General features: G+C 64.3%; 2 protein-coding genes across 2 annotated transcripts; both read left to right on the plus strand.

The window, feature by feature from the left end:
* Positions 1 to 455: 455 nt before the first annotated feature.
* On the plus strand, positions 456 to 1,797 carry SRXN1 (sulfiredoxin 1). The gene is made up of 2 exons (XM_005140133.3): positions 456 to 753; positions 843 to 1,797. The coding sequence occupies exons 1-2, from the start codon at positions 484 to 486 to the stop codon at positions 1,044 to 1,046; spliced, it is 474 nt and encodes a 157-aa protein (XP_005140190.1). The 5' UTR covers positions 456 to 483; the 3' UTR covers positions 1,047 to 1,797.
* Positions 1,798 to 6,414: 4,617 nt separating this feature from the next.
* TCF15 (transcription factor 15) lies at positions 6,415 to 8,849 on the plus strand. Its single transcript, XM_034067012.1, has 2 exons — positions 6,415 to 7,013; positions 8,492 to 8,849. The coding sequence occupies exons 1-2, from the start codon at positions 6,537 to 6,539 to the stop codon at positions 8,564 to 8,566; spliced, it is 552 nt and encodes a 183-aa protein (XP_033922903.1). The 5' UTR covers positions 6,415 to 6,536; the 3' UTR covers positions 8,567 to 8,849.
* The last annotated feature ends 2,964 nt before the right edge of the window (positions 8,850 to 11,813 follow it).

The following is an 11,813-nucleotide window of genomic DNA, read 5'->3' on the forward strand; positions in this document are numbered from 1 at the left end:
GTTGCAGCCACAAGTGGGATACAGGATCCAGCTCTTCCCAGGAGCCTCTGCACCATTTGGAACACTGGGCTGGAGAAATGACCTAGAAAGATTCAGAGCCGGAATGCTGCAGTGTGTGCCTGGCTGCAGAGCATCTGTGCTGCACCGCTCAGCTCTGGGGCTGCCTCCTGCCTCCTCTTCCTCACCGAGGACCCCATGGGCATCAGTGCAGCAGGGATGGGTGGGGGCACATCCCAGCTCCTGTGAGATGCTGCAGGCTGAGCCTTAGTGCTCCCCAGGGCCAGGCAGGAGCAGAGACCCCCGGGCAGCCCCTAAGCAGCAGCAGAGACCCCCGGCACATGGGGCAGCCCCGGAGTCGGGCTCATCCCTACCCACAGCCTCTGTGGGGCAGAGAGCAGCGGGCATCGGGCCAGGCCGCACTGGCACCGAGCCCGCAGCCGGTCCTGCCCCTTCACTGTGACTCTGCAAAACCCCGGGGCGGGGATGACGGTGATGATGGCCGGGCCGGGAGGAAGTAAAGGGGCCCGGCTGGGCGCTGCCCTGCTCGGGGTGGAGCGGTGCGCTCGGCCGGGCCCGCAGCAGGAAGGACGAGCCCAGCTCCAGGCAGCAGCAGCCATGGCCGAGCCCGGGGACCAGAGCATCCACACGCAGCACATCTCGGCCGTGCACAACGTGCCCATGAGCGTCCTCATCCGGCCCATCCCTGCGCAGCTGGAGCCGGACAAGGTGCGGAGCCTGATGGAGACCCTGCAGGTGAGCGGCCCCGCTCCCCTGGATCCCTCACCGTGATGGGGACCCCGGCACAGGCGGTGGCACTGACGGGGGGGTCTCGTCCTTGGCAGGAGGACCCCGAGCGGGTGCCCCCCATCGACGTGCTCTGGATCAAGGGCACCCAGGGCGGGGATTACTTCTACTCCTTCGGGGGCTGTCACCGCTTCGCCGCCCACCAGGCGCTCAACCGGGAGACCATCCCGGCCAAGATCATCCCGTCCACGCTCAGCGACCTCCGCACATACCTGGGCTCTTCCACTCCGCTCCTGCGCTAGCCCCGGGCACCGGCGCGGCGCTGACAGCAGGCGGCGCTGTTGGGACGCGCTGAGCCGGTACCGGCCGCGGGGACGGGGACGGAACGGACGGGGATGGATCCGGTTGGGATGGGATGGATGGGGATAGGATGAACAGGGATGAAGAGGGGATGGGAGAGGATGGACCAGGACGGGATGGGGTGAACTGGGAGGGAACAAGATGAGATGGAGCAGGTTGAACTTTGATGGGATGAGACAGGATGAACTGGAATGGGATGGGATGAACTAGGATGAAATGGAACAGGACAGGCTGAATGAGGATAGGATGAACTGGGATGGGTTGTATTGGGATGATCTGAGACGTTCTGAACCAGGACGGGATAGGACAGGCTAAACCGGGTCATAGCTCAATGGGGATGGGCTCAACCAGGACAGGACTGAGTGAACCGGGGCAGAACTCAACCAGGAATGGCTGAACCGGAACGAGTTGAATCGGGGCACACTGGAACTGGGCCAGGTCACAGCCCATCCAGGGCACCGCTGAACCAGGAAGGGACACGGGCAAACTGGGACACAGCCAAAGCAGGACGCAGCCATACTGGGAAGAGGCACAGCTGAACCAAATGGCCTGAACTGAATGGCCAGTCTCCATCGACTGTGGGCTCACACTGTGCCTGGGCTGTGCCTGCCCCAAAACCTTCCTGTCCCCATCCCTGGACACATCCCATGGGGACACCCCTGCTGCACCTGGAATAAAGGCAATCAAACCCCACAGGTCTGGGGCCTGGTGTTGGGGGAACATGCTCTGCAAAGGGACAGATGCTTCCTTGGGACTGGATGCTCTGCAAGGGGACAGATGCTGTATTCAGGATGCCCAACCACGCTGCCATGCAGCTGAAGCCAGGGTCAGCTCTCACCATGTGGTCCCACCACACTGGGATGCCATCACTTCTGCAAACAGCCACGTCTTCACCCCATGTGCAGGCTGGAAAACCCTCCCTGAGCATCCCTAGGGCACCTCAGCATCCCTTGGAGCCGGGAACCCCGGTCCAGGGAGGGGAAAGGCCACTGACTCACCCCCCACACTGTGAATCAGCAGGACTGGGACAGGAACCACAGCCGGACATTCTGCTCCCTTGGCCACACTCCTTCCTGGATGGATCCTGCACTGACACGGCAGGAATGGGCTGGGAAGAGGATCTGGGAGGAGGGCACAGCCACGCAGGCAACAGCTCAGTATGGCAGGAGCTGGCACTGCTGCCCATTGCTGACAGCACAGGGTGGGCTGGGGCTGCTGTGCCAGAGCATCCCCCCTAGCAGATCCAAGGGATGGAGACTCCAGCTCCATGCGCAGCATCCAAGCTGTCTCCGTCGGGAGGAAGCCCTGGAAGCGCTCATGGAGCGACCAGCCCCATCCATGGCTCCTGGATGGGCCGTAAATGTCTCTGAAGAATTGTGGTGTGCTAAAAAGCTTCCTCTTGTTCCAGAGATGGGGAAGGGAGGAGGAGGCAGCTCCGGTGGCAGCGGTGCAGGGTGCCCATGGGTGGGTGCCCCATGGCAGGGACTGGGATTTGCCCCCAGTTCTGGGCATCTCCCATGGGCTCTGCTCATCCCCATCCCCTTCCTGGGGACCCCATGAGAGGGGATGAACCAGATCCTACACCCCCGTCCTTGTACCCCATGGGGCTGGGATACCCTCTGCAGGATCCACTCTTCCAGCTTCCCATCCCCTTTAACCAGTGCCAGGTTATCCATGCCTGTGACACTGCTCCAGGTGGCACCGGTCGGACCCAGGACCGGTCACTGTGTCCCTGGCACTGTGTGAGCATCCTGGGGCTGGCAGGGGGCAGGCAGCATGAGCCGGTCCCCACTGGTGCTGCCGGTGCCACAACCCTGGCACAGGACCGGGTCTCACCAGCACCAGCGATCCCGCATTGGCTTCCCGTGTCCGTCTGTCCATCCCTCCACCTGTCCCCCTTCCCTCTGCCTGACCCGGGGCTCTCTGGTGTCGCCGCTGACAGCCGATCCCGGCTGCCTCCAATCCATTCGTTCCAGGGCAGGAACAAAGGCGCTTTGTGGGCTCCCCCCGGGCCCGCACTGCCTGGGGGGGGGTCCTGCCTCCGGAACTGGGGCAGACTTCCCCCCGCGACAGGCATGTAATGCCTTCCAGACCCACAGCCCGGCCCGCAGGTACAGCCCTGCATGGAGGGGGCCTGGGGCGCCCCACACTGCCCTGGGGACCCGCAGGACACCACAGGGGGGTCAGGCAGGGACTGCACTGAGGGCTCCCCGAAAGGCTTCATCCCTTCTGGTTCCATTGAGCCCCTTTCACTGATGCTCCCCATACAGGGGAGCTCTGTGGGCTCCCAGATTTGCTGGTCCCAGTCTCCATGGGAAGGGCCAGACCTGGACATTCTCATGAGGTGGGGATGGTTGTGGGGTGAGGGTGAGTGGGGCCAGGCAGCACCTTCAGGGGTCTTGGTGAGATGGGCTGGGAGGAGATGTGATGGGATCAGATGGGGTCGGATGGGTGGGATGAGGTGGGATGGGATCAGACCAGGTGGGATGGGATGGGATATGATGGGATGGGATGGATTGGATGGGATATGATGGGATGGGATGGCTTAGATGGGATATGATGGGATGGAATGGATTGGATGGGATATGATGGGATGAGATATGATGGGATGGGATGGATTGGATGGGATGGATTTGATGGGATATGATGGAATGGGATATGATGGGATGGACTGGATGGGATATTATGGGATGGGATATGATGGGATGGGTCGGGTCAGCCCAGCACTGCTTCCCCAGGGCTCAGCAGGGTCAGACCCAGCGTCCTGCAGGCCACATGTGCTGCCGCAGGTCTGGAATCCATTTGCCTCGCCGGCAGTGGTGTTTTCCCAGCAGGGCCCGAGCAGCCCCCGGGGCTGGGGCAGCCCCTGCCCATCTGCTCCTCTTTGTTTTCTTACACTTAAGCATCACCTCGCACATAAACACCCCCCAGTGTGGGGGGCAGGGGGCACTTCCCTGCCAGCAGAGCCAGGACTTGGTCCCCCGGGTACCCAGCACCCGAACCCAGCCCTAAGGGTGCCCCTCCATTGGCCACCCTCAACCTGGGGGTGCCTGGTGGGTTGGGTGCTGAGGCTGTGTCCCCTCCATGCCACACATCCCATGTAGGGTCCCATCCACCCCCTGCCTTCCATCCATGCCCAGCCCATGGTGCTGCCTGCTCCATGCCCAGGGCTGTGGACGGTGGCACTGGAACTGCAGCCCTGGGTCCAGTGGCCGGGTTTGTGTGGCTGGATCCACTGGGAGAGCCGGGATATGGCAAACACAGGCGCATCCTGGCACCCGCTCAGGTTTGTGATGCTGCAGCCTCACATGCACACCCCCATACTCATGTATATCCATGCACACACATGCATGGCTATACACATCCGTGCACACATCCCTGCACATGAGTGGATGCACATATGGATACATGAACATCCACACACATGCCCCCATGCTCTCACATGTGCACACGCATGTGATGCCCCCACACACACACTGCTGCTGTGTCCCCACGTGTCCCATCCTCCATAGCAGCAGCACAGGCCACCAGCGCCCCACACATGGCCGTGCCCCCCCGAGAAGGGCTCCCCCCAGCCTGTCCCCGTCAGCTGGTGGCCATGTGTGGGGCGGCGCAGCTGCATACACAGCCCCTGTCATCCGTCTTGCTGCCTGTCAGGGCTGGGGGCTACTGCTGCCCCCCCAGCCCCGGCCCAGCAGGACACCGGGGCGAGAACAGGGCAGGAGCCGGGGGTCCCCTCTCTGCACCGGCACCGGAGGGCTCCCTGCCTGCATCCGAGGGCTCGTCCATGCCCTGCTCTGCCCCTCTGCAGGGGTAGGAACAGCCCCAGGCAGGGGCTATTGCCAGGGTTAAGGTGAGGTGAGGAGCAGCAGGAGATGCAGCTGGCAAGGGCCACGTCCCCATGGCCATGCGGATGCCCCCAGCCCCAGCAGGACCTCCAGCCCCCAGCACAGCCCTCTGCCCCCCACAGTGTGATTTACAGGCTCTGCAAAGGCAGACAAATGGTGAAGGAAAACAGGGCAGGGGTCCCACGGTGAGGGGCTGCCTGTGCCCCACGGGGAGGGCAGGGGCCGTTTGCTCACAGCCGGTGGGATCGGTGGGCAGTGAAGCTGCCGGTGCTGGGCAGCACAGACACCCGGACATGGTCCCAGCAGCAACAGCAGCCCCAGAGCCCCACATGAGCTCCAGTCCTGCAGTCCTTTGGCCATGGGCCACGTCCTTGAGAGCCAGGTCCTGCCCTTGGCTCGCCTTTGCCATGCCCGGAGCATCGCCAAGCCACCGGGGCAGGGGAGGAAGGAAACCTCTCTCCTGCTTGCTTGGCTCAGCTGCCTGCCCCCCGCCTGCTATGGGGGTGCTGCGCTTGGGGCTGGGAGGTGAAGGCAGAGCGGGACCCACACAGACATCCCTGTGAGGAGCAGCAGGGGGTGACCATCGGTTGTGGTATTGGTGCCCAGGAAGGACCAGGAGCCACCCGCAAGGACACCGGTGGCTCCGGCTGCTGCCAGCTCAGCTCTCCCCCCGCAGGAAAAGCCTCTGAGCTCCCACTGCCGGTGCACACCGGAGGGAGGAAACGCTCCTGCTGCCCGGCAGTGCTGCCTGCGACACTGCCCATGCCCCTGGCCATGTCCCTGCTGTGGGCAGGAGGGTGGCAGGACCTGGGGATGGAGGGACAAGGGATGCAGAGCATCCCTGTGGGGCTGCCCACCCCGGGAATCCTCCTGGGCACAGACCCATTGCCAGCAGAGCCCAGTGGGGTGTCAGAGCAGTGTGTCCCCCTCCAGTAAACACCCTGCGGACTGCACCACTGCCACCCACTCCTGGGTACCAGCCCCATCCTATCTTCGTGGTTCAGGTTTGCCCCGTGCAGGACCCAAGGCTGGTGAGGCTGAGGACACAGCACCCATGGGTGTCACCGCATGTGGCATCACCTCGCAGCCCATGGAGGCTGAGTAGCACAGCCCATGGAGGCTGAGGAACGCAGCCCACGGAGGTTGAGGATCGCAGCCCAGGGAGGCTGAGGATCGCAGCCCAGGGAGCACTTCCCCTGCGGTGTCAACGGCAGCGGCACCACCGGTACCACCACGGGCACAACCCGGAGCCCGGCTCCGGTGCGAGGTGCGCGGCCCTCCCGGGGCTCTGGAGCGGGGCCGGGCTCGGGCCGCAGCCAGCGCCGGCTCCTGCGGGCCGGGGCCAGGACACGGCCCTGGCCCGAGGCGCTGGGGGCCGGCTGGGGGTGGGGTCCGGCTCCAGCCCCTCCCCGCCCCTATAAAGGCCGAGTCCCCCCCGCACCGCTCGTCCCAGCCCCGCTCGGCCGCCGGAGCGGAGCAGCCGACGGAAGGCGCTCGGCAGCGGCCGTGTCGGCAGGGGAAGGGTCCCCGCAGCCCCGGGGGGTGCCCCCAGCAGGGCCTTGGGGGGCACGGGGGGGGCCCACCATGGCCTTCACCATGCTGCGCCCCGTGGCCGCCCGTGTGCTCTACCCCGACCTCAGCATCCTCTCGGAGGACGAGGAGAACCGCAGCGAGAGCGACACGTCGGACCAGTCGTTCGGCTGCTGCGAGGGGGCCGAGGCTCGCCGCAAGCTGCCCCGCAAGCCGGGGCCCATGGTGATGGTGAAGCAGAGGCAAGCGGCCAACGCGAGGGAGAGGGACCGGACCCAGAGCGTCAACACGGCCTTCACCGCCCTGCGGACCCTCATCCCCACCGAGCCCGTGGATCGGAAGCTGTCCAAGATCGAGACCCTGCGCTTGGCTTCCAGCTACATCTCCCACCTGGCCAACGTGCTGCTGCTGGGCGAGGGCTGCGAGGACGGGCAGCCCTGCTTCAGTGCCATCTATGGGGCCAAGGGCGACCTGGACAGCAAACAGCCCCGCAGCATCTGCACCTTCTGCCTCAGCAACCAGCGGAAAGTGGTGAGCGGGGGGCTCGGGTGGGGGTCCCTGCGGGAGTGGGGCAAGGGGACGGGGGTCCCTGCGCTGAGGGGCTCGGTGGGAACCGCAGGCTCTGGCTCCGGAGGCTGTGGCTGCTCCGGGCCAAGGGCTGCTCGTAGCCGCACGCCCACAGCTCCGCTCGCGTCAGAGGGCAGGGCTGCTCCCCCACGTCCGTCCGGGATGGGAGCTCTCGGGGGGTTAAAGTCACCCCGGGGCTGGGATGGGAGCTCGGAAGCTGACCCCATCCTTGTCACTGTCCCCTTCCCTGTCCCCTGCTGCAGCTCCTGATGTGATGAGACAGGCAGGGCATTGGCCTCTGTCAGCAGCACCAGCACAGCTGCACATGGGCCCGAGGGCTCAACCCCTGCCCTGCCTGACCCCCAGCACCCTGCGGCTCAGAGGGCACCGTCCCCATGCTGAGCCCATCCCACTCCCCACACTGGGACCCTGGGTTCCCCTGGAATGGGCTCTGCAGGGTGAGGGGCTGGCAGCATCCTGGCCCCATGGACATCCCTTGGCAGGGCTATGAGCCGGGGCTGCTGGACCTGCCATTGGCCCCACAAGCTGTCCCATGTGTGACCATGGGGTATGCTCCAGCCCTAGGGGCTCTTTCGGTTTCAGCTGCTCCATTTTAACTGCTCCTCCTGCTCCCATCCACTGGGCTCTGCAGCTTCCATAGCCCTTCCAAAGGGACATCCAACCCTGCTCCTTGCTATTGCTCCCCAGGCTGAGATCCCCTGGTCAGGGCTGAGCTGTGTCCTTAGGCTGCTCCCCAGGGCTGGAGCTGGGGGGCTGGCACAGTGCTGGACCCCCAGGGCACCCTGTGGAGGTACCAGGGCTGTGAGACCCACAGCTATGGGGACAACAGCAGGAGCTGGGCTGGGACCCGGCTCTTTGCCTCCTGGATCTGGGGCTGGGCTGGAAATGAGTTGGGTTGGGCTGGAAATGGGCTGGGCTGGAAATGGGCTGTACAGGGCCACACAGGGCTGTGCTAGCCTGGAAATGGGCTGGGGTGTGATGGGCTCTGCTGAGCCAGGCTGGGTTATACTGGGCTGTTCAGGGCTAGACCTGGGCCAAGCTGGTCTGTGCTGGGCTATACTGGGCACAGTGAGGCTGAAGTTGTGCTGGGCCTCCTCATCCTTAGTGGGGCCATGTGTCTGTCCTGGGTCTGTAGATCACAGCAGCACTGAGCACCTACAAGGGCTGTGTCCCTGCATGGTGACAGGGCCACCAACACCCTCCTCAAGGTCCCCATAACATCCACTTCCCATCCACCTCCCCATGCACTACCCAGGCATGGCCCTGTCTGTCTGCCCCTCCTGGACCACCCCAGCACATCCCCATGGCCCATTTCAGAGCGACTCCTCCATGCAGGGCAGCCACAGGGCAGTGCTGGGCAGCAATGGGGCACCCCATAGGCAACACCCCAGTGCCTGCAGCTCTCCCTCCTCTCTCCGCAGGGCGGCCGGAGGGACCTCGGGGGCAACTGCCTGAAGGTGCGGGGGGTGACCCCACTGCGGGTGTCACGGAGATGAACCGGGGCCCGGCAGCACCCGCCTGACACAGCGGCAGCGCCAGAGACCGCAGCGGGGAGGGAGGGAGCCGGAGCCCGCGATGGCGGCAGGGCTGGCACCGGCACCGGCACCGGCAGTGGGGTGCAAGGACGCTCCTGGGGCCGAGGCTGCCGGAGATGGGGACCCCATGCTCCAGGGCTGCATTGGAAGGGGCGCAATGGGGCCGGCGTCGAGCGCTCCGGGCTGGGCACACGGTGCCGACCGCGGCCCCGCAGCGCTGGTTCTGCTCCGGCAGCGCATGGAAATAAACCTTATTTTTATGAAGGGTAGGTGCCTGACCCCGATGGGGGGCAAGGGGCATGGACCCGGTTCCATGGCACTGGAACCAGTGCGACCGTCCCAGCTCTCCCCATGGATCCACATGGGGTGAGACCCCCCTGCATCCCCAGCCCTTGGTGACAACTTTGGCTCCACAAGGGCTACGGGAGCCCTGATACCATCCGTGTTGTGCCATGCCAGGGGATGGGATGGCGCTGCCAGCCCCATACTGCAGCCATGAGCGCCCAGGCGGTGGCTTGGGGTTGGTGTTGGTGCTTTTGTGCCTTCCCCCATGCCTGGACTGCTGTGAGTGCCACCACTGCCACTGCCACCATCACCGCGATGGCCACCAATGGTCCCCAGCACTGCGACTGCCACCCCTATGACTGCCACCAGCACCGTGATGGTGCCATCATCACCACGATGGTGCCATCATCACCGTGATGGTGCCATCATCACCGTGATGGTGCCATCATCACCGTGATGGTGCCACCGGCACCGTGATGGTGCCACCGGCACCGTGATGGTGCCACCAACACCGTGATGGTGCCCAGCACTGCATCTGCAGCCCCTGCCATTGCCACCACAATGGCTGTGAGCGGGGTCAGGCTGGGACAAGAGGGGTTCCCAGGCCAGGTTCCCCCCAGGGGTCCCGGTTCAGCCGATGCCGGGGTCACCGGGCCTGGGAAAGGTGCCGCGGTGCCGAGCCCCACTGCTCCCATGGGCCCACAGCTGCAGATGGGGCTGCCGGGGGGGTCCTGCTCCATCACCCTGGGGTGCTGCAGGCAGTGGGGAGCACTGTGGGGTCCTGCAGGAGCCTCCCCCTGCCCAGCCCCATGGGTTGTGCCCCATGGCTGAAGGCAGGAGCCCAGCGGCACCTTTGGCCCCCCCTGTGCCGGGTGTGATTTATGGAGCTGACAGCGCAGCACAGCTGTGAGCTGGTCCCAGGCAGGGAGCAGGGTGGGTGGGAGAGGTTTGTTCTCAGCGTGGATAATGTGTCCCAGGCCCCAATAAACAGCCGTGAGATTCTCCAAACAGCCCAGGACACAGGATCCTGCCCCCGGCTTCATCGGGGGGTGCTCTGCAAACAGCCTGACCCACACATGAAAGGGGCTGTGCCCCTGAGTGGCGGCTCCAAAGCCACATGGGGCCAGCGAGGGCTGGTGGTCCCCATGCTGGGGGCACAGCAGGGCCCAGCATGCAGTGTACGAGTCCCAGTGTGTCCCAGTGCTGAGCATGGGGGTCACAGCACGTCCCAGTGCCAGCAGTGAGAGCCCCAGGGAGCTCCAGTGTAAAGGCCGTGGGTTCCAGTAAGTCCCAGTGCAGGAGATGTGCAGTCTCTATGTCCCAGTGTCAGGGACTGGGACTCCAAAAAGCCCCACTGTAAAGACCATGGATCCCAGTATGTCCTAGTGCTGGGACCATGGATCCCAGTATGTCCCAGTACCAGGGACTGGTGCTCCAGCAAGCCCCTAATGTAATCCATGCATTCCAGTACATCCCAATACTGGAACCACAGGTTCGAGCACATCCCACTGCCAGCAATTAAGGACACAGCAAGCTCCAATGTAACAGCCATGGGTCCCAATATATCCCATCATTGGGGCTGCGCATCCCAACATGTCCCAGCACTGCGGCCATGGGTCACAGCACATCCCAGTGCCAACCCCGTGGGTCCCAGCACGTCCCAATGCCAACCCTGTGGGTCCCAGCACGTCCCGGTGCCAACCCCATGGGTCCCAGCACGTCCCGATGCCAACCCTGTGGGTCCCAGCACATTCCAGCCCCTCCCAGCACCACGAGAGGGAAACGGTGACTCAGAGGTGCTGGAGCCCATGGGCCCTATGGGAGCCGGGTGCCCCTTTGCCCTGTGCAGGGTGAGCACCATGGCCACCAGCACCCGAGCCCCATTGCTGGGCACTGCAGCCCCACACTCCCCTCCCATCCTCTCCCCTTCCTGCGCTCGGACACCCTTGGAAGGCTCTTGGCTGCTCTCTCTGAGACAGGAAGGTGTCCCCGAGTCTCAGGAAGGAAAAACACTCAGTGCTGAACCCACAAAGACCGTCTCCGAGGGGCCGGGGCTGGAGCGGCTCCAGGCCTGACATCACCTGGGAACTGGAACCAGCACCGCAGCTGCACTCTGTGCATGGGGTTTTTTCTTTAACTTGTGTTTTTAAACTTTCTTTTTATAGAATTCTTGTTTTTTAATGTTTTTTCCCCTTTCCCTTCTCCATTCCCCTCCCAAATAGTTCAGGCTCTGCAGCGAGGCTGGAATGCAGCAGGGCTGCACCCGCAGCCTGCAATGGTGGGATAGCCCAGGATGGGGCTGGAGCCATGGGCAGGGGCTCGCTTCCCACTCATGGGGGACCAGGACCCCATAGCCCCCAGCACTGCTGTGCACCAGGGATGGTGGGAAGGGACCCAAAGCCATGTGGGGCCCCAGGAGCCATGGGGGTGTGGGAGGATGGAGGGCAGAGGGGTCTGTGCTGTTCTCCTGACTCACAGCCCCTGGGATGCAGCACCAGGGTCAAACCACGTCTGAGCCCCAGCCGGAGCCTGAGTCAGCCAAGCAGGAGGAGGCAGCCAGGGCTGGGTGACACAGAGGCAGATCTCAGCCCTCCTCAGGCCTTGTCCTTTGGCAGCACCTTTGGGTGCTGCGTGGCCCTCCCTGGGCTCATCCCAGCACAGAGGCTCAGGACAAAGACCCCAATGTGCCCTGCATCAGAACAAAGCTCAGCGCTCACTGTCCAGGGAACCCTGTCTGTGGCAGTGACCACAGCAATGGATTGAGCACCACAGTTCAGCCCCCGGCCCCATCGGAGCTGTGATGCTCAGTGACCCCCAGGGTCTAGATGGCAGCGGGTGGGTATAGGGGTATAAGGGAGGGAAGACAGGGGGACAGGTGGAGGAAAGGACCAGAATGGACAGGCAGGGCTGGGATGGGAGAGGG

The sequence above is a fragment of the Melopsittacus undulatus genome, chromosome 10 (assembly GCF_012275295.1).
Source record: "Melopsittacus undulatus isolate bMelUnd1 chromosome 10, bMelUnd1.mat.Z, whole genome shotgun sequence".
NCBI classification, from domain to species: Eukaryota; Metazoa; Chordata; class Aves; order Psittaciformes; family Psittaculidae; genus Melopsittacus; species Melopsittacus undulatus.

Bases quoted from the DNA above. Each gene is read 5' to 3' on its own strand.
- SRXN1 (XM_005140133.3), top strand. From the start codon at position 484: ATGACGGTGATGATGGCCGGGCCGGGAGGAAGTAAAGGGGCCCGGCTG. The intron at 754-842 runs GTGAGCGGCCCC...CGTCCTTGGCAG, and splicing joins GCCTGATGGAGACCCTGCAG to GAGGACCCCGAGCGGGTGCC.
- TCF15 (XM_034067012.1), top strand. From the start codon at position 6,537: ATGGCCTTCACCATGCTGCGCCCCGTGGCCGCCCGTGTGCTCTACCCC. The intron at 7,014-8,491 runs GTGAGCGGGGGG...CTCTCTCCGCAG, and splicing joins TCAGCAACCAGCGGAAAGTG to GGCGGCCGGAGGGACCTCGG.